Source organism: Azolla caroliniana, unplaced genomic scaffold (assembly GCF_043228905.1).
Source record: "Azolla caroliniana isolate FFs.n. ecotype wild unplaced genomic scaffold, voAzoCaro1.0.p SCAF_9, whole genome shotgun sequence".
NCBI classification, from domain to species: Eukaryota; Viridiplantae; Streptophyta; class Polypodiopsida; order Salviniales; family Salviniaceae; genus Azolla; species Azolla caroliniana.
This window is the reverse complement of record NW_028230444.1, coordinates 11,401,634-11,424,670: the sequence shown is the minus strand read 5'-3', so window position 1 is coordinate 11,424,670 and position 23,037 is coordinate 11,401,634. Positions and strand designations below refer to the sequence as shown.

At 41.6% G+C, this 23,037-nt stretch overlaps 2 protein-coding genes and 1 pseudogene across 2 annotated transcripts; all 3 read left to right on the top strand.

Moving 5' to 3' along the window:
* The first annotated feature begins 8,486 nt into the window (after nucleotides 1-8,486).
* LOC147860172 (uncharacterized) lies at nucleotides 8,487-9,161 on the top strand. Its single transcript, XM_087324084.1, has one exon. It carries the CDS (start codon nucleotides 8,487-8,489, stop codon nucleotides 9,159-9,161), a length of 675 nt encoding a protein of 224 aa, XP_087180210.1.
* A 2,013-nt stretch (nucleotides 9,162-11,174) lies between these two features.
* On the top strand, nucleotides 11,175-12,535 carry LOC147860171 (uncharacterized). The gene is made up of 2 exons (XM_087324083.1): nucleotides 11,175-11,619; nucleotides 12,018-12,535. The coding sequence occupies exons 1-2, from the start codon at nucleotides 11,175-11,177 to the stop codon at nucleotides 12,533-12,535; spliced, it is 963 nt and encodes a 320-aa protein (XP_087180209.1).
* Nucleotides 12,536-20,060: 7,525 nt separating this feature from the next.
* LOC147860170 (uncharacterized) lies at nucleotides 20,061-21,905 on the top strand (annotated as a pseudogene).
* Nucleotides 21,906-23,037: the final 1,132 nt, after the last annotated feature.

Genomic DNA, 23,037 nt, shown 5'->3' with positions numbered 1-23,037 from the left:
ATTTTAAAATACGTTATTTAATACGTTAAATACTTATAAAATATGTATTTAACGTAGATTACGTACAATACTTTAAATATTATTTCTAGTTTACGCCCCCATAGATTGAGGAATCGTCTACGATTATCACACTCATTATAGGTTTCTCTCTTCTTTTCTCTCTTCTTCTTCTTCATCATCATCATCATCATCATCATCATCATCATCATCATCATCATCATCATCATCTTCTTCTTCTTCTTCTTCTTCTTCTATCTTCTATGATTATCACACTCAGAGTCAGGATAGGTTTCTATATTCGTTTCTCTTTTTTTTTCTTCTTCTTTGTCATCGTCATCTCTTCTGTTCTCCTTTCTTTTTCACTAAAATCTTTTTTTTTCTTTTGCTTTTTGTTGGGGTTTTACTTACATTTTTTTATAGATACGTATTATACCTGTTTTTTCAAATGTACGTTAAATACCATATTGGACAAATGTACATGATATTTGACTGAACAACATTGAGGTATAGTACGTACTATACAAATTATGAGGTACTATACGTATTTAAACGTTAAATACGGGTACGCAAACAACCATGATTAAACCACATCCCCCAATATCTAAGGTAATAAAAAACAACCTTATACGATGGTGTGGGCATAACTTTGTCCTCATCCATAAAAACCCATTTATAAGGTGATAAAATATTTCCTGTTATCGATCCCAAATTTGTGACATAATCACCCAAATGGCTTTAGCAACCGAACATGTAATGAACCTATGTATGGCATCTTTTTCAACCACCGTACAGGAAAAACATGTCCCATTCGAAATGTGTCTTCGTTTTAAGACCATCGCCAAAGGCAACCCGCCAACTATGGTGCACCAAAGAAACACCTTTACATGGAATGGAAGATGAGATTGCCACCCTGCATCTAAAACTCTATGCCACCACTTTACATTTCTAGTAAGTCTCCATGTATCCAACACCTTATTTGCTAACCAAGCTCTATCTTCAACCAACTTATGGTACACATCATTAGTGTGCACCACATAAATCGACTTCCCATTACCAAATGACCAATATTTCCATGGTTCCTCCACCACCAACTCTGGAATTGGGAAAACTAACCTAGGAAATGCCAATATTGATTGCTAAATATCCCCATATCCACGTGGTATATGAAACTTATTTCTGATTGTCCGAAAGGTCATCATTTTCCTAGGTGACTCTAAAATACCATCTTCCACAGGTACCAAGCCTAGCCTTGCCATTCGATTGAACTGTGAATTTAGACTTTCTTTTCCAACCCAGTGTAATATCCTTGAAGTTGCCAACACCTCTGTTGCCAATGAATTTATATCTTTTTTGCAGTTAGGAGGCCTCCAATTAAACAACATCAAACACCGCTGCCAAGAAAGCACCAATTGTTGAACCATTATAGATTCTGAACAGTTAAATTGTTGGGTGCTATTAACAGCATGCCACCATGACGCTGTAATTCTCGTTTTCCCATGGTAAATACCAACCTTTTCTTGAAAATAAGTAATTATTTCTGCCCAAAGGTTGGGTACCTATGCACATACCTTTCAAAAGATTGAATCTTCGAGCCACCATATGATCTTCTAAATTTAGTAAAGTCGCACCCCCTAACCGTTTTGGGGTACAAACATTGTTACATGCTACCCACCTCATACCAAGGTTTGTTTGTTTCTTCCATAGTGTATATTTAAGTGAACAAGCTAAATGATCAAATGATTTCTTTGTCCATGGTAACAATGGAAAAAAATAAGAAATCATTGGAATCATTATAGCTGGTACCACTTTGAGACGAGTACTAAACGACCATGCTTGAGACTTCCAATACATAAATTTGTCCAAAATGGTTCTCGATATCCAATTCAAACTTTGCAATGATGAGATATCAACACCAATAGGGTAACCTAAGTGTCGACACACATTCCCTTGATCTAATATTTGGCCACCCCATCCAAGATCAACCAAATCACTCTCAGTGCATCTAATGAGCATCAACTTCTGCATATTTATATGTAATCCTGACACCAATGCGAACACATTCCACACCTCCATGGCTTTAGCTATGGTATCAGGTGTTGCTTGAGAAATAAAAACGAATCATCAACCAATGCTTGGGTGATCAATTGTTTCCATGATGGTAGTGCTAATCCAACTATTTCCCCACGTGTTGCCAACTCATGCATCTTCACCAAAATCGGGTGTGTAGCAATTGCAAATAATAATGGACTCAATCGGCATCATTGTCTAAATGATCTTTTCAATGGTATTGCCTTAGTAACTCCACCATTTAACATAATGTGTGAGATTGCAGCTAATCCCACCAACAACGATATTCGAGACATCCTTTCCCCAAAACCCATATGAGACATAAGTTGAGTAATAAAAGACCAACTTACATGATCATATGCCTTCTCGATGTCAAGTTGTATCATTACAATTTGTTGTTTGGATTCCTTTGCATAATCCACTGCCATTTGCACATTCAAAATACTATGCAGGATGTCCCTTCCCTCAATAAACCCACATTGCATTGGATGGACCATAGAATACAACACCTTTTGAAGTCTATTTGCAATTACTTTGGCAAAAATCTTATACATCTCACCCATTAATGATATCGGCCTCCATTGAGCAAAAGACATAGGAGATGCAACTTTTGGTAAAAGTTTAACCAGACCCATGAATCGGGCATTTTACCAGAACTCCACATTTCTTGGAATATCCTTGTTAGAGGGGCTTTGAGTCCTGGTACTAAGGCTTTAAAAAACTCATTCATAATGCCATCCCAACCCGGGCTTTTATCAATTGGAAGATGTGACAATACATATTCCACCTCCTCCTCCTTTATATCCTCCTCCAATGCAATCATGACATGTTGCCCACCACTCACCTTGACTGAGTTAAATAACATCGATCGTGCTTGTGTTATGTCATCATTCATAATATTGTCTTGCCCAAAAAGATTCGTGAAATGTTTAACACAATTATCAATAATCACTTGTGGGTTTGTATTCAAAGTTCCATCAATCTCTACACTTACCACATTCATTCTAGCATGAGATGCCTACAACCCATGATAAAACTTATGTGAAGTACATTTGTGATCATGTACTTCCTTTTTCATCACCATCACCTATGATTGTTGATAACTATGAACCTCCAATACTTGTAAGGCTTGTGATAGTGTCTCTTGAATATCCAACTACACATCATCAAATGGAATCTTTACCAACAATGCATTACATCTATCTAGAGAGTGTTGTGATAAACTCATCTTTTGTTTACGGATAGATGCTTGATAAATTCCATAATATCGTGTAAATCGTTGAATATTGGAAAGACAAATATCCCATGATGAAACACTGTGGACATTGACTTGTCTTGTAAACTCCCCCCACCAATTGTCCCATAGCATGCTTAAATTTATCATGTCCAAGAAAAGATGAATTAAATCTCAATGGTTGTCTCCCCAATAAAGATATAAAATCATCCACAATTTGATGTGTGCATTCCAAAACAACTAGGAAATGATCTGATGATCCAATCCCCCTATACACTTGCATAGTCAAAAACTCTGGCAACAATGTATCATCATGCATAATATAAATGTGATCCAGTCTACTCCAAGTTGATCTACATTGTGCCGATTGAAATGTATAACCAACATCATTTCCATTGATCCAGGTCCATGCATCATACCTTACGACATCCATCATAAACAAATCCCATACCTCTCATTCAGGGGCATCCATCAAGCCATGCATCGAAGTAGATTGACCCATCTCAGAACACATATTAAAATCCCCTAACAAAAACTTGATCTCCCATGAAGAAAAACTTGATTTAAGCATCACCAAAGTTCCATACGATGTCTTGCAACATTCGATCCATAAATGCCAACCACCCAAATATATTTCCCTTCATAATTAACTTCAACCACCAAGAACCGACCATGTACATCTCTTTGAATCACGACTGGTTTCAAACTATCCCTTATAATAAGCATTACACCTGAATAAGGGCCTCCATTGACTCCAGGATAAAACACATGATATTGCTTATGATGAAAAGAAGACCCAGACTTAACATGCTCCTCATGTTCTATTGCACATAATATATCCCATTGACTATTAAAAATACTTTTCCACATACCATACTTCTTGGACGAAGAACAAATTCCCCTTACATTCCATGTGACTATCTTCATTACTCACTAATTATGTTTCTTCTTGGCATGTTCTTGTTCCTGTTGTGCCAATATCTTTGGTATATCACCGAAATAATCACTTACGACTGCAAATGCATTTTGCACAAATGGTCTATGATTATTGGTGGATACCATTGTACCCCATGAATTATCTCTTTTCCCAGTTTGTTTTTTTAATGGTAGATTGATTTTATCGTTCTTATCAAACCTAAGGTTGAAAGGCTTTGTCCCTTGATTAGATTGTTTATATTGTGACCCTTGCCACGGTTTTGACCTCCCTCTCAATTGATCATAATTATGTGCATGTGATAACCCCATAGGATCCCTAGAGGAACTACCCTTCTCTTGGCCATTATGTGCATAAACTTTGTCTTTTTGGTACCTTGGATGATTTACCTTAGAGGTCACCTTAATCCAAGATCCACCCTCATCCATTAAATCTTTTCTTCTTTCTTGAGTATCTTTGTCATTATATTCTAGAATAATAGCACTCTTACCTTTTTCCACATTTACCTCCTTGCTTTTCAACACCTCATTATCATTTAGTACAGAGTCTGACATTAACTCATTACCATGGGATTTATTAGTCACCTCCATTTCCGGTGTTTGATGACATTCCACCATGAAATGGCCTAAACGACCACATCGGAAGCAATGACCGGCAACGGTGTTTGCTTTTTTCTCTTTCTCCCTCTCTCTCTCTGATGACCTACAAAGGAACCTTAATGCCTTAGATCACTTTTGCACACAATGAGGATTGGTAGTGAATCTAGGAAAAATTAAAGTCCTAATCTTTCACACATATGCTCAAGTTAGGAGTTAATGTCACCTAACCCTCTCTCATAGACCAGTTGAGGTAGTTGGATCATATGTATATCTTGGTGTCACTTTTAGTGCTCACTCAGGTAAATTTTCGATGACACAAGCAACCAACGATAAACTAACGAGAGGATATGCATCCCTCTCACTCTTAGAGAGATAATGGCCCCATGCATACTTTCAAGAGCCACAGACTAAGGGGTGGCCCTTCGACTCATTAGTGACCCCTTCCCTCATGTATGCATCAATGGTTTGGGCTCCAGGGCTACCATCTTTCATGTGGAAGCAATTAGAGAGACCATTGGTGACGATGTTATTACGTCAACTCTAAAGAAAATCAACAATACCACTTGACATTATTAGAGCATAGTTTAGTTTACCCCCGATGTTAGTAGAAGTACTTTTCCAAATTGTAGTTTTTATTCATAGGATATATAGCCAACCACAAGGTAGGATATCTTGTCAAGCTTTTGAGGCATCTCGATCACTATATGAGTCTGGAGATACTAGCTCTTGGTATAGCATTGTGGTGAGTTGGCTTCTTGCAAATGGGCTTGATATTAATAACCTACATCCCCTTAGGTACAACCATGAGACTGATAACACTTTAATCTCTCATGAGGACCGTAATAAAGTAATACACCAAGAAATATGGCAAATTTGCACTAAATATAAATGGATCAACCCACTAGAGCCACTCCCATCTAAAATGTTGTACTATAAGGAACACTTCATGCACTTCTCTAAGTTAGGTAAATATTACACAACCAAAATATCTAAATACTTTCTTACCAAATGGATTAAGGGTTGGCATTAGACAACTTAGAATATCATCTCACCAACTTGAGATTTGAGAATGGTCATACTAATGGAGTCCCTAGAGAGGAAAGGATATGTAGATTATGTCATATGGAGATAGAGGATGAGTGTCATAGACACACCAACCGCAAACTACTAGATTACAAGAATACTAGATTGATGTGTCAATGACTAGCGTTGAATCCCTTGAAAGGGACCAAGGAAGTTACAAGTATTTATACAAGTTCCAAGATTGAATATCTCTAGAATATACTCGAGAAATATCTCTAGAATATACCTGTCTAGAATATACCATACAATATTTCTAGAATATACTAATAACTAGAATATTCTGATTCTGAAATGTACTATATTCTGATTCTGAATACATGCTCATATCAAAATGGTTGAGCATGACATCTTGTTGATGTGAGGTTGCAGGTTCAATCCTCACCAACTATGTATTTGATGTCCCTGTGTCATGACATTATCCTCCCCTTTACGACCGCCTTTTCGAAAACGTGGTGTAGGGATGAATGGGAATCATAGTTCTAGCCATACGTCCCATTCGTGTCATACTCAAACGCCAATATTCGTATCACACTCATATGTGAAAAGGCTCCAAGTATGATTGAAATCCATACACGGTACATAAATATATACATATGGTGTATATGGTGTACATAGAGAGAGAGAGAGAGAGAGAGAGAGAGAGCATGTGTGGTCTAGAGAGAGAAGCCCTGTTTTGCATGTGTGAGGAGACAGTGGTTGAGTGTATATCTAGACTCTAGAGAGAGAGAGAGAGAGAGGAGCTATGGGTTTTGTGTGTGTGAGGGAGTGTGTAATATGTATATTAGATATCTAGATTTTGTAGAGAGAGAAGATCTGTCAGTTCTCGTGAGAGAGAGAGAGTGTGTGTGTGTGTCAGACATCACTTCTATTCACAAAGAATTATGAATATCAAAAATTAAAAAAACCCAAAAATAATAAAAAAACCAAACGAATATCGCGTATCATACGCATACATTTGCAAATGTTCGCGTACGTCCAGTAAATTGGACGTACGAGAATATTAGGAACTATGATGGGAATTGGAGCACCGATGAGCGTGAGGAACCATGTGTTGTCCTCAACGGAGATTGGAACACCAACGGACGTGAGCGACCATGTGCGGTCCTCACCGGGAATTGGAACACCAACGGGCGTGAGCGACCATGTGTGGTCCTCACGGGGAACTGGATCAACAATGGGCGAAGGAGTGTAGGTGATGCATTTGACTCGACTTCTTCTATCATGAGAGGGTAAATAGTCGAGGTTGACCCAAAACACAGCACAAACAGGAGCACTAACGAGAAAAAGATGCAATCCCCACTAGGAAAGTGAGCGGTTGTAACCCCCACCGGAACTAGAAGGTGAGCGATTGAAATTAATCCTCATCAAAAGAAAGTGGAGTGAAATGTGAACCAAAATGAAAATGGAGTGCAAGCGAGCAATGATTCGATCCCCACCAAGAAAGTGAGCGGTTGTAACCCCTACTAGAACTATGAAGGTGAGCAATCAAAATCAATCCTTGCCAAAGGAAAGTGGAGTGAAACTTGAACCGAAATGAAAATGGAGTGCAAGCGAACAATGATTCGATCCCCACGAGGAAAGTGAGCGATTGTAACCCTCACCGGAACAGTGAAGGTGAGCGATCGAAAATCAATCCCTCCCAAAATCGTGAAGCAAAATGATACCTATAGATGATGACAATGACAATGAAGAGGGCAGAACAATGACGATAATGAAAGACCATGAAAAGTAGTGTTGATGACGATGAAGGTTGGGTGACGTAGCGTTGATGAAGACAACAAGAGGTGCTAAAAAATGCTGATGTCGAAGAGAGGCAGTGAAGACAATGATGATGAGGAAACGTCTCTAGAAGGAACAACTATGACTATGGTAACTCTAGAAGCAAGGGTGATGACAATGACGAGTGATGCTTCTAGTTGGAAGGGATTCAAACTGTCATGGACACACCAACTGCAAATTACTAGATTACAAGAATACTAGATTGATGTGTCAACGACTGGCGTTGAATCCCTTGAAAGGGACCTTGAAGGAGGTTACAAGTATTTATACAAGTTCCAAGATTGAATATCTCAAAGGTATACCTCAAAGGTACACAATGCTTTGTGAATGAATATCGTACTATCTCATAACAAAATGCTCCTCGTAAAGCATATGAAGAAAGATTGAAAAATAAGGTTAAGGATGTGCTGTCATAAACATTGACTTGAATTTTAGCCTTAGGTTCTTGTATATATATATTTCTCCTAGACAAACTTTAGATTTTAAACCTTTGTATAAAGAGAGGTATATAAGACTGAGTATGTAAGACTGGGTATATAAGACTTGCCATGCAAGAATTAGTATGCTTGATATTATAGTATGTAAGAATTGGCATGAGCATGCTTATCATGCTTCACCACATGTATAAAAAGGGTTGATCTCCCTTGTTAACATCAAGGAAATCAACATCAGTCATACAATAGATATTCTTACTCATTGTCATCAACTTCCCCATCTCTTTATCTTCCAATTGTTCATCCGTGACATATTGATTTCCTTCATTCTTTTTCTTCATTCTCAATACACTATCATGTCAGAATCATCTAGTAACCTTAAGCAAATTTTGGCGGTCTTGGAACAACTCCAACATGAGAATGCCAACTTGCGAAACTCCATCCAAGAACTTCAGGCAGCCACAACTGTCATACCTCACCCGATTATTGACCCTTCTACGACAGAACCCAATGTTAGCTTGCCAGATAAATTCGATGGAACAAGGTCACAGTTAAGAGGCTTCATCAACAAGATCCGCCTTATTATTCGCCTTCAGCCCCGACGCTATTCTGATGACTATCGACGAGTCAGGCTCATCGGCATATTGCTGACAGGACAAGCCCAAGCTTGGTTTGCCCCTCTGGTGGAGACCTCTTCGCCCCTCTTGACCGACTTCCATGCATTTCTTACCGAATTCAAAGCAACTTTCGGGGAGACCGACAAACGACGAGTTGCACTCAACAAATTATATGCACTACAACAAGGAGAACGTGTGGCATCAATCTATGCATCTGAAATTCGTCAGCTTGCGTGCGATGTCGAATGGGATGGACAGGCCCTCCTCGATCAATTCCGTCGAGGATTACGACTTCCATGCATTTCTTACCGAATTCAAAGCAACTTTCGGGGAGACCGACAAACGACGAGTTGCACTCAACAAATTATATGCACTACAACAAGGAGAATGTGTGGCATCAATCTATGCATCTGAATTTCGTCAGCTTGCGTGCGATGTCGAATGGGAAGGACAGGCCCTCCTCGATCAATTTCGTCGAGGATTACGAGGTGAGATAAAAAATATTTTGCTTAATTTTCCTGATCCCACATCTTTGAATGAGGCTATTTCCCAAGCTGTGCAGTGTGATAACCGTCTCTTTGAGTTTCGGCAAGAGGAACGTCCTCACCGGATCCATCCACCTTGGCCAACTGCTACACGAAGTCACCTACTGTTAGGAATAGTACTAAAACAGAGAGAGAATTAGTACTAGAGAAGGGAAGTACTATTAGTACTAAGAGGACGGGACTGCGTAAGACTCCCGAGAGAGAGAAAAGAGAAGAGGGGGGAGAGAGAGAGAGATAGTGAGGATGAGAGAGAGAGAGATGATGATAACAGATGATATATTATAGGAAGGGTAAGTACAAGATGGGTATGAGGCTTAAGACTGGCGTTGAACCAATTTGGTTCAACATAATGCCTAGTGCCCTCTTTTATAGTGTTCTCAAGAGTAATTCTGAAGCTTCTAGAATGTTCCAAAGAAATCTGGAATATACATTAATTTCCTATAATAAAACTTAAATGAAAATAATATCCTATGTATTACAATAGATGGTATAATGGTCAAGAGCTCAACCCATATATCATAAGGTCATGGGTTTGAGTCTTACCATATCATGACACCTACCGTGGTCGACGGCCTTGATTCCCATGTCATCCTCCACTTCATCTTCAACTCCCGCCATAGATTCTAGCTCCCCAATGGAGATCGATCAAGTTCGCTACCGACCATTGACAAACGCGCAACGACAACATCGACGGGCCAACAATTTATGTCTCTATGGTGGCGGCCCCGACCATTTGATCGCTCTTGTCCAAAAAAGGGACCACGTCAAACACCCCATCGTGTGGACCCAATGAAGATCGATCGAGTTCGCTACCGACCATTGACAAACGCACAACGACAACATCGACGGGCCAACAATTTATGTCTCTATGGTGGCGGCCCCGACCATTTGATCGCTCTTGTCCAAAAAAGGGACCCCGTCAAACACCCCATCGTGTGGATGGGGTTGACATTTTCTGTCAACAGGAAAACTCCAATGTCCAGTTGTAGTAGGGGTTGTGCATCTGGACCACAAGAGTCGACAATTGTGTCAAGGGCCCAATCAACCAACTGCCTCGACAACAACCTTCACGCTTCCGATTATTCTTCAGTTTGGTTCTACCACTCTGAAGACAAAAGCTTTGTTGGATTCTGGGGCTATGTCGTGCTTTATTGATATCATGTTTGCACGGACACACAACATTCCAAGCAATAAAATAACTATCCCGATTCCAATTGAAGTGATCGACGGTCGAACACTCTCTTCTGGTGCAATCACAGATATAACAATTCCCTTGAGTCTCCACATAGGAGGCCACCAGGAAGAAATCATTTTTAACCTCATCACATCACTTCGACATCCTATCATCTTGGGGTTTTCATGGCTCGAGACTCACAATCCAATCGTGGATTAGCGATCTCGCTCCCTCAACTTCACCTCGAATTCTCGCCCACAAGCGATTGCTTCCACTCTTCTTCGAGCCAATGCTCTGCCATTTGTTTGGACGCCTACTCTGGCGAGGACCACATCAACGGTTGCTCCAATTCCCATTTCTACTCTGGTTACCGTGTCAACGGTTGGTCCGACTCATGTTTCCGAGGCATCTCCCATTTCTGATCCGGTGAGGACCACGTTAGCGGTCGCTCCAATTCCCGTTTCTGCTCTAGTGAGAACCACATCAACGGTTGCTCCCACTCATGTTTTGGAGGCAACTCCCATTTCAGCTCCGGTGAGGACCAAGTTAGTGGTCGCTCCCATTTCCTCTTCCGCGAGTACCGTGTCAACGGTTACTCCAATAGAAACAACATTGATAGTTACTCCTACTTTGGCCTCGGAAATAGTTTCCACTCTTGCTCGGGTAAGTGATACAGTGTTGATTGCATCCATTTCTAATTCTAGGGACATGGTGGTCATGTCCACTCCAAACATTGCCCTATGTACTAGCTCTTTTCCATCAAAATACAATGACTTCTTTGATGTATTTGAGAAGAAAAATGTTGATCGTCTGCTTGGACATCGCCCATACGATTGTCCAATTGACTTGAAAGATGGTGTTTTGCCTCCTTTTGGCCCTATCTATGGGTTATCTGAACCTAAACTCAAGGCCCTCAAAATATACATTGAAGAGAATCTCACAAAGGAATTCATTCGTCACTCAAAATCTCCAGCTGGCTCTCCTATCCTATTTGTCCAAAAGAAAGATGGAACGTTACGCTTATGTATCGACTATCGCCGGCTCAATCGAGTCACTATTGGAAACCGTTATCCACTACCTCTAATCCCAGAGGTGCCTACAACTCGGTGCGTATCAAGCCTAGAGATGAGTGGAAAACGACATTTCGAACCAGGTACGAGCATTTTGAATACACGGTAATGCCATTTGGTCTCATAAACGCTCCTGCAATTTTTCAACATATGATGAATGATATCTTCCGAGAATATCTGGACCAATTTGTGGTCATCTATCTCAACGACATACTTATCTTCTCATAGGACTACATAGAGCACACCAAGCACATCCGACTTATCCTGTCCAAACTTCGGGAACATGGACTTTATGCAAAACCTAAGAAGTGTGAGTTTGATTAAACCTCAATTGAATTCCTCAAGTATGTTATTTCATCTGATGGTCTCACTATGGACAAGAAGAAAGTCGCAACAGTTCAAGAGTGGGAAGTTCCCACCAGGGTCAAGGATGTGCAATCGTTTTTGGGTTTTCCCAACTTCTATCGTTGATTCACTAAAGGATTCTCTACATTGGCGCAACCCCTTATATCACTCACTCAGAAGGATTCTCCTTTTTGTTGGACTCCTACAACCCAATTGGCATTCGAGACACTAAAGAAAGCTTTTGCCTCGGCTCCAGTACTTCTACACTCAGATCTGACCAAACCATTTACGATCGAAACAGATGCCTCTGACTTCGCCATCGGTGCCATTCTCTCTCAATCAGATAACAATGGGATCCTTCATCCTGTTGCCTTTTATTCTCGGAAGTTCACACCCTCTGAGATCAACTACCTAGTTTATGACAAAGAACTCTTCGCCATTATTGCCGCCTTTGAAGAATGGTGTCCTTACTTGGTGAGCGCCCAACATTGTGTCCAGGTGGTGACTGATCACAAGAACCTTGTCTACTTCACCATTACTCATTTTGAACCAGAGGCAAGCATGATGGTCAACCTTCCTGTAAAAGAATACGTGTGCGGAAGTGTATGCGTAAGAACACAGAGTACACAGTTCGGTAGTACAACAGTTCAGTAAAATGCAAAAATCACAAAGAAAGAGAGGGGGAGAGAGAGAGAGAGAGAGTAGAAACCATAACTATATTCAAAACAATTCTCTATATGTTCTCTATGTATCTACTTCGTGCTCAGTGAGCACCTTTTATACAAGCCCCGACTATTGGGCTGACACAAGTATTGACAGTATTTGACCACTCATAAATGAGCCTTCTACACTAACTGCCAAAACTATTCCTTACGAGGAATAACGTTCTAACAGCCTTTCGGTTTAAACACCACTACGGCCATATTTTGTGTACGGTTTTACGTTGCACGCGTGCGTGGATGCGTACACTGCGCGGTCAGGACTTTTGTGCACGGACGTGTCTACTTTGGTTGCGATGCACATACGGATTGCGCACGGGCTAAACTTTATGGATGACTGGGTCATTTGGCCGAATTATACAGATGGTCACATGCAACTAAAAGCCAAGGCCATGCAACTAAAAGTAGAGGCCATGCAACTAAAAGTGGACATGCAAAGTAACATTGGGGAGGAGGATCAACAAAGAGCTCGATATATGTTCAACTAAAAGTAAAAGGCATTCAACTAAAAATGGAAGCATGCAACTAAAAGTAGAGGCCATGCAACTAAAAGTGGACATGCAAAGTAATATTGGGGAGGAGGATCAACAAAGAGCTCGATATATGTTCCATTTTTTCCCTCTATTGTTTTTTTCCCTTCTTCTTCTCTCTCCCATTGCTTGGGGAAGAAATCTCTCTCATATTGATATCGGACCACTCCTTACATGGTGGTTGGCTCCTTCCTTTCAAGAATAATCTCTCTTATTCATATCGGACCACTCCTTACATGGTTGTTGGCTCCTTTCTTTTTTAAGAATGATCTTTTATATTCATATCCAATCCATTGTAACATGATTCTAAGTTTATAAAGAATCGATTTCTTTTGCAATAAACAAATGTTTCCTCTCATCTATTTGTCTTATATGTGAATCTTGCTTGTGTTGTGCATGTGCGTACTAATTCCTTCTAGTCCAGAACCCCGGCGGTTCCGCATCGCGATCCGCACATAGTGACAGATTCTCACGACAACGCACCCAATGTTGAGCTTGTCTCTCAACACTCCCCCTCAAGCTCAACTCGAGGTTCCTTCTGCTTTTCCGGATCTTCGCTGTGGCCTCTCCTGGCTTCATGCCTCGCTCGCGTTCCTCGATCCATTCGATTCCGTGCGCTTCGACCCTTCCGGTCGGCTTGTCTACTCATGCAGCCCTTCTCAGCTCCCTTGATGTCGCGATGTTGACACCTTTTTCGCTGCCCTTTCCTCCACTTGTCCCTCAGTCGATTCATAATATCCAAATCTAACATTTCGATTAAATCGGTCTCTTCTGATTCAATTCCACTTTCACTCGAATTGGTTGTCTCCAATTCGTCTTCTGTCTTTAGGCCCTTGACAACATCAGACCATGTCTTGGTCTTGGCCTTTATACCCTTCTTGGTTGTACTTTGTCTGGCTGTCTTCAGCTCTTTCTTGTGATTACGGCCCTTGTTGCCTTCTTCTTCGGCTTCTTCAACAGGCCCGAAATCGAATTTCATCCGTTTCGGCATAGCAGTCACTTCCGCTCCTTACACGCACCTGTTCTTGTTCCTATCTCCCCCTCAAGTTTGGCGTGTCGAGGTGATGCAAACCCAGCTCAATCGAGAAATGTCATAACTTGTTGAGATCAAGGGGCTTGGTGAAGATGTTGGCAACCTGTCGACCCGTCAGAACATACGCCAATTCGACTTCACCAAAAAGGACAAGCTCGCAGATGAAATGATAATGCACCTCAATTTGCTTGGTCCTGGCGTGGAACATAGGGTTCTTCGCAAGGTGGATGCTATTGAGGTTGTTGCAGTAGATCGTTGTTGGATCGGACACCTCTACGTGTAGATCCCGTAATAGCCGTTTCAGCCAAATGACTTCGCACGTAGCGATAGTCGCCCCTCGATATTTGGCCTCTGTGCTCGACAGTGCTACTGTTGGCTGCTTCTTACTGCTCCATGCAATCGCCGCACTTCCCAACTTAAATTGACTGATCATTCCGACCGGATAGCTAAGGTCCGTCCGAGTGATCGTCAAGTAGATGAGGCTTCCGACAATCTGTTAAAACCATGTTGGGTCGCACGCCTTTCCCGAATCTCGATGAAGCTTTACGTTTCTATCTAGAGGGGTCGAGATGGGCTTACAATCTGCCATCCTGAACTCGAAGAGTATATTCAACGTGTAATGACACTGACTGATCAATATGTGTTACGGGCATGACCATATAATATCTCGTGGTGAGAATTTACCGTAGTATTCTATACACGTGGATAAGTGCGAGGGTTAAATGAGAGTGTAAAGAAGGGGAGGATTACTTTTAAATCCTCGGGATTGAGACAACCCATTAGGCCAAGTGTGAACATGGCTGGGGGCCTTGGGTATCGCTATAAATAGAGGCCTAGCTACCCTCATTTGATTATCTTGTTGACTACGTCGAGACTCTGTCTTGTGGTAGGTCAACTCTTGTAGCGAGCGCGCCAACACCAGGTATGACTCGACGCCACGGCGGTGGTATGGGACGCAGATCGAGGCTCGAGTCCGTCTCGATCCCTTCGCTCAGGGGTGGTCAGGTGGATCGGCACCCTTCTTTCTCTCTCTCCTTTCTTTCTATCTACCTAGATCTATCCTTATCTAATGCTTACTTTAGTACATGTCTCTAATAATATGCCTTCAGGGGAACAGATCACTTCAATCCCAAGGAAGTAATGAAGATCGCCAAAATCCTTCATTTCGAACGATGCTGCAAGCTGAGACTTTATACGGCATATTTCTTCTAGGTCGGCACCGACGATGACTAAATCATCAACATAAAGTAAAAGACAAACTGGTCCATGTCGACCTTCCCAAACGAATAACGATGAGTCTGATTTGGACGTCGTAAACCCCATTCTACGCACCTGTTGCATATTCTTCGCGTTCCAAGTTCGCGGGGCTTGCTTGAGGCCATATAACTCCTTCTTCAATTAGTAGACCGCCAAAGTGTTCTGTTCGGATAGAAATCCGGGGGGTTGTACCATGTACACCTGTTGCTCAAGATCAACTTCCAAGAACGCATTCTTTATATCCATCTGATGTAGATGCCACCCCTTTGCCACAACTACGGCTAGTAGAACTCGCACGGTAGTCATCTTTACGACTGGTGCAAAGGTCTCGTCGTAGTCTACGTCGTGCTTCTGTGCATAGCCTTTCGCAACCAAACGGGCCTTATATCGGTTGATGGAGCTATCGGTGTTGTATTTCACCTTATACACCCATCTACATCCGATCGGCTTTACACCTTTTGGTACGTCAACCAGGTCCCAAGTCTCATTGTCCGTTAAAGGGCGCATCTCTTCCTCCATCGCGGCACGCCAATTGGCGTCTTTCACCGCTTCTACGTAGCTCTCCGGCTCACGCACTTCCGCCACTCATGTCATGTACACGTAATGGTGTGCCATGTACCTCTTTACAGGGTTCTTTAGGCGGTTAGATCGGCGTAATTCGTGATTACCCGATTTCACGACCTTTTCGGTCGATTTCAACCCCTTCTGTGGAGGTTCCTTCTCAATTGGCCCGAAGTCAGATTCTCTTCGATCTGACTCGACACTACCGAAATCATAGTTCGACATTTTCTTCTTCCCTTTTTCTTTACGCATAAACCGTCCCCTTGGTTCTATACGCGGGAACAACATGGCCGAGTCTCCACTACTCACCGGCTCTTCATTTGGTTGGCTATTTCGGCCCAACTCCTCATTCGTCCCACTTAGCTGAAATGAGATCGGATTCTCTGTTAGACTCCGATATCATCATCATGCAGAGGTATCTCAGCCTCATTGATCTCTTCTTCAGAATTCAGAATGGAGTCTTGAGGTATTGGAGGTGAAGGCAAGTACCACGAAGCGGACTCGTCGAACGCGACATCTCGTCTTACGCGAACTTCCTTCGTTCAGGGGTTATATCACTTATACCCCTTTTGCTCGTCTGAATAGCTGACAAAGATATATTTCTTGGCTTTGGCGTCCATCTTCCTCCATTTCTCCTTCGGCACATGCACATACGTAATGCTGCCGAAAATCCTCAAGTGTGCCAAGTTCGGCTTCTTGCCGTAATACAACTTGTGTGGCAACACTCCTCCATTAGCAGAAGTTTGATTCTGCAAATAAATAGCCGTCCTTACGGCTTCAGCCCAGTAAAACTTCGGCATTGCCCTAGCCGCTTCTTCGATTGTCCGATTCTTCCGCTCGGCCACGCCATTCCCCACACATCCAAATGGATCAAATCCAGCGAATTTTGACAACGATTACGCTCGTTGGGGAATGCAAGTCGGTGCTGCTTCCTGAGTTGGCAGGCTTCATAGACTTGGCCATTACGGCCTTGAAATTTTGGCAAGCCAAAAACAATGTTCTTTGTCTGCATTTCGCGAGGCCGTGGGAAGTTAACGTGGCCGAACCACTTGTGCCACAGGTCGATGTCTGACTCTAACTTCTGTCCTTTCGTGAACAACGCGGTTCCGGCTTCATTAGTGTCGAGGTTGAACATCCTCCCTTCACGGTGCCCTTGCGCAATGACTTGGCCTTCCTCTTCGATGTAGCACCCGAGGTGCGTGAATCGAACTTGCAGCCCCTAGTCGACGATTTGTTCGACCGACACCAGGTTCTTGGTTATTGTCGGGATCTGCAATACGTTCATAAGTTTCCCTTTCTGCCCAATGCGACTAAGAGGAACTTCTCCGACATGTTCGATGGTATGTGGAGTGTTGTCTCCCATTTCGACCACTCCTTGTTTTTCCCGTTTCATTACAAAGGCTGGGCCCGATCCATTTCCAGGTCGTTTAGAGCCGTCGACGTAGTGCGATTTCTGACGCCTTCCCGTGTCTCTTCCACTCGATTCGGCTTTGTCCTCTCTCTTCTTCCAGCACTCGCTCTCCCTGTGGCCTTTCTTACCACAGTACCAGCATTCCGTCGCGGCCTTCTCTTGTCGGCTTCTGGCGCCGTTGTGACTCCCCCTGCTTCTGGAGGGTTCAGAATTACTTCCGGCATTTCGATTATGCCGCACGTTCTATTCTTTCCGATTTACCTTATCTGCCATGACTATAGGGCTTATCTTCCTCCGTGTACTACATCTTGTTGTTGGTGTGCATACTCGTTGACGCACCCGCAAGATTTTCCTCCACGAGCAACATCGACTGAAGCTTGAAGAACGAAGACGTAATCTCCCTGGTGTAGACCATTGTCCGGAACACTCCGATCTTTGATGCTAACCCACCAAGACACACCTACACCATTTCTTCCTCCTCAATGTTCACATTGACGGAGGTGAGAGAGTCACAGATCTCCTTGATTCGGGTCGTGTAATTGGCCACAGACAAATTTTTCTGTCAGACATTGATGAGCTCCAGTCTGAGTTGCAGCTTCTTAGCCGTTGTGCTAGCAGCGAAAATCCTCTTGCGATTTGCCCACACGTCCTTAGGTGTCTTAGCATCTCGAATGTAGCTCAAGAGCTGGTCGCTCACACAGGACACGAAGCAGTAAAGAACTCTGCTTGCCGCTTGTTCCCAAGCCGAAAAATCTTTGTGTGTCAATTCGGGTGATGCATCATTAGCTCCTTCGTCATAACTCCAGTAACCATGACCAAGCAGATACGGGTGCATCTTGTATGACCAAGATGCATAGTTGCTCATGTTGGGCTTCTCAATCGGTAGCGAGCTTCCCATTCCTCTGTCCATATTACTGTCTTATCCTTTCCAAAAACAACAACTTAACTCTATCTTATCGCAAGCTTTTATGTTGGCTACAGAGGAGTCTCAACCCTCGCACTCTGATACCATGTAAAAGAATACGTGTGCGGAAGCGTATGCGTAAGAACTGGACATTTTGGTGTTGCAAAAACTTTGGTGTTAATCTCTAGAAGTTATTGGTGGCCACAACCTTCGAAACTTGTTAAACAATTCGTGAAAACATGTGATACATGTGCTCATGCCAAAGCAATACATCATTGTCCTTACGGTCTACTTCAACTTCTACCAATTCCAAATAGGCCATGGGCCTCCATCTCGACGGATTTTATCACCGACCTTCCCGACATTGAGGGATTCAATTCAGTATTGGTGGTGGTTGATAGGTTCACAAAGATGGCACATTTTATTCCATGTTCTAAAGCAATTTCAAGGATGGAAACAACGGATCTATTGTTAACGAATATTGTGCGCCTTCACGGTTTACCAGATGGCATTATTTCTAATCACGGTGCCCAATTTATGTCTCATTTCTAGAAACGCCTCTTCCAGACTCTTGGAACTTCCACAAAATTTTCAACGGCCTTCCATCCTAAGACATACGGCCTAACGGAACGAGTAAATCAAATCCTCAAGCAATATCTCCGATGTATGATAAGTTATCAACAAGATGATTGGATCAAATTTCTTCCAATGGCTGAGTTCGCCTACAACAATACTCTCCACACATCAACTAGCGTAACACCCTTCTTCGCAAATTATGGGTTCCACCCACGCTTTAGCATAGCTATCCCTACTGCTTCTGAGATCCATCTACTGAAGAATGAGCTCGTCTGATGAAAGAAGTGCATCATGACCTATCCGTAGAACTCTCCATTGCTCAAGAACGACACAAAGAGAATGTTGACCGACATCGGCGGGCTGCACCTGGTTTTAAAGTTGGTGACATGGTCTAGCTATTACGTTGGCATATTCCAACAACTCGCCCATGCAACAAACTCGATTACAAAAAGTTGGGTCTATTCCGCATCATTGACAAAGTCAACCTTATGGCTTTCCGTCTTGTGCTTCCATCACACTACCGAATTCACAATGTCTTCCATGCATCACTTCTTGAGCTCTATCATCCATCCTCAATTCCAAGAAGAAGCATCGAGTCACCCCCCCCTATGGCTTTGGCGACTAGGGATGAGTATGAAGTCGAAACCATTCTAGAGTCGACGGGAAGCTCCAGTATCTGGTCTTGTGGAAAGGATATCCCATCTCTGAGGCCACATGGGAGCCTGCTAGAAATTTACTCAATGCCCTAGAAGTGGTTCATGATTTTCATCTCCGATATCCTGACAAACCCGCACCTTCTTGAAGTCGGCGCTTAAGGGGAGGATAATGTCATGAACATCGACTTGAATTTTAGCCTTAGATTCTTGTATATATATATTTCTTCTAGACAAACTTTAGATTTTAAACCTTTGCATAAAGAGTAGTATAGAAGACTGAGTATGTAAGACTTGGCATGCAAGAATTAGTATGCTTGATATTATAGTATGTAAGACTTGGCATGAGCATGCTTATCATGCTTCACTACATGTATAAAAAGGGTTTGATCTCCCTTGTTAACATCAAGGAAATCAACACCAATCATGGAATAGATATTCTTACTCATTCTCATCGACTTCCCCATCTCTTTATCTTCCAATTGTTCATCCGTGACATGTGCCTAAAGATGGAAATGTAGGCAAATAGGGACACATGACCTATGAGTCTAACCCACGCCTTTTACGACTATGCTTTTGGAATTGCAATGGATACCCATGGAATGCAGGATTTGTCATAGAGGAGTTCACTGATAACTCGGATATCGCACTTCTTGTTGAAACATGGGAGCATGATACTCAAAGGATACAAGGTTTAGGAAACCATAATGTACACTCTTTGATATGGGAGAAAAATCCAAGACAAACAAGAGGACAATGAGGGGTGACATGTTTGATTAAGAAGGAAATAGAGAAATATGTGTCAATCATAAAAAATGATGAACATAAATGCTATATATGGCTCAAAATAGAAACACCTAATTATGTGCCCACTTTTATAGTTGGATGTTACATTCCTCATCAAGATTCTAACTTTTGTGCTTGTTTGGATAAAGATCAACCTTTTGCCAATCTAGAAGATGATATTGCTTATTTCAAATCCCAAGGGGAAGTTATTGTCTTTGGTGACATGAATGCTCGTACAAGAAGTTTCTAACTTGATTCACAAGAATCTTTTATGCCACATATCTCAAGGATGCAAGAGGATATGCAAATGTATAGCCGCTCTTCTACCGATGAAAAAGTTCCAGACCAATTTGGGAAGTTACTCCTACAAATGTGCCATAGTACCGATTGCTTATTGCAAATGGTATTTCCTTATGACCCAACACTAATGGTTTTACATGTTGAAAACACAACGGAAATAGTGTGATTGACTACTATGTACTACCTTCTGAAGGTATTTTGGATCTTATACATAAAGTCTCACTTGGTGAATGGACACCAGAATCCGATCATAGGGCTTTATGTATTGACCTCAAATGTATGCATAGGTTTGATTGTGATAAGGCCATTGAAGATAATAAACAACCGCACTTGAACATGAACCTTAAGCGAGTGCCCATGTATTCTAAGATGGTTGAGGATATGTTACAAATGACAAAGATACAACCTAGTGCCACACTAGAATGCAAATGGGAAGCTTTCAAGAAAGCCATTCTCTCCTGTACAAACAACTGTTTTTCGACCAACTGCACATCTTCGAAATGCACCAAGAAACTTAGGTAAAAATGGTTTGATAAAGAATGTCGTGAAGCTTGAAAGTTCCTTATGGTTTTAGATGTAGTTAAGGATAAAGAGAATTACCAAAAGCATTTCCATGAGTATAAAAGGCTTATTCAAAGAAAGAGAAGAATATGGGAAGTTACTCAACAATTTCTCCAAACGCAAGAGAAATCACATGCATGTGCTAAATTTTGGAGAAATCTAAAGGGGAAATGTGTTGAGAGTTATGGTGACTTAACTCTTCACGACTTGTCTATGCATTGTAAGAATTTATATGAGTTATCTCTTGCCGAAAAGATGATGTGTTATGGTTCTCTTTCACATATGTCTCCCTTCTTTACAATTGAAGATATATGCATAGGACTTAAGAAATTGGCCTCTCGAAAGGCAAGCAATCTTCAATGTATAAAGGCTAAAATGCTCAAATGGACGGGAAAGGAAGCACATGTATGGATAAGGGATATGTTTAATGATGCATTGCAACATGGTATGACGTACGATTGGACTACAAATTGGATCAAACCTTTACATAAAGGTGGAGATGTAAACAATGTAAACAATTATCGAACCATCATGGTTCGCTCATTAATGTCAAAACTATTTGGGTGTATAATAGAATCAAAGATAACTGCATGGGCTGAAAAAAATGGTAAGAGAGCTTATGGACAAGCTGGCTTTCGAAAACACCATAGCACCATTGATCACCTTGTCACCTTTAGAGTATTAATGGAGGAAAGTTGTTTTAGAGGTAAAGGTTTATTTTGTTGCTTTGTAGACTTCAAGAAAGCTTTTGATATGGTACCTTGTGGGCATCTTTGAAGGCGCATGTGAATATATGCTTGCAATTTCCTGAAATTATGAGAAGGTTATATGTTGTGTGCATATATGACTTTCAATTTTTTTCAAAAGCACTATTGATGTTAAGCAAGGATGCCCACTCTCACCAACACTATTTGGTCTATACATTGATGAATTAGAAGAAATGATTACCAAGTTTGTAAAGTAAGAATGTGTTGAAGAAGTTGCCACTGTGAATGTTATGATTATGCTTTTGCTATATGCAGATGATGTAGTGCTTTTTGCAAATAATTTAGGAGATGCACAAAAGCATATGAAGGCATTGGAAATTTTTGCATGCATATTAAATTAAGTGTCAATAGCTCTAAAACAAAGATTATGCTTGTGAAGAGCCAAAAAAGAGATAAACCATGCATTATGTACAACAATGAGCCACTTGAAAGCTTCAAATATCTTGGCCTTGAAGCTCTTTCAAATCATAAATGGAATGAATGTGCTAAACGCCGTTTAGAGACGGGTAAGCGAGCATACTATGCATTTGAGAACACATGCAATCTTAGAGATATTAAGTGTTGGGTCCTCAAGAAATATCTTTTCGACACTTTGGTGACACCGGTTCTTCTCTATAGGGTGGAAGTATGGGGCGGTAGCATCCCTAAATCTATGTGTAAAGATTTTGAAAATGTTCAGAAACATTTTCTTACAAAGTTTCTACAAGTTAAGAAACAAATGCCCTACACCCTCTTCCTTGAGACGGGATCGCTTCCCATTGAGACCATGGCCATGGAGAGGGTTGTTGAATGAATGCTTAAGGTTCAAAAAAGTCCCTCACATCAACTTCCTAGAATTGCATGGGAATCAAGCAAAAAGATCCAAAAGACGCATAAAAACAAAATTTTGTGTTCTGGTTGGATGCAAGATATAGAAAAATGGTTTCGTAGATGGGATGCAAGACACTTGCTTTATGATGCATCACTAGATTTCTCTATAAATGAGGCCTTTTTGCAACGCCAATCATGACATGGGAAAAATGTGGAGGCTCACGCTTTACACATTATACTACACATGTTGCACCTAACTATAGAACTATATTCTTCGTAGACACTTGC

Coding starts and splice junctions, on each gene's coding strand:
- LOC147860172 (XM_087324084.1), top strand. CDS start 8,487: ATGTCAGAATCATCTAGTAACCTTAAGCAAATTTTGGCGGTCTTGGAA.
- LOC147860171 (XM_087324083.1), top strand. CDS start 11,175: ATGGTGGTCATGTCCACTCCAAACATTGCCCTATGTACTAGCTCTTTT. Junction 11,620..12,017: donor AAAACGACATTTCGAACCAG/GTACGAGCATTT, acceptor GATTCACTAAAG/GATTCTCTACATTGGCGCAA.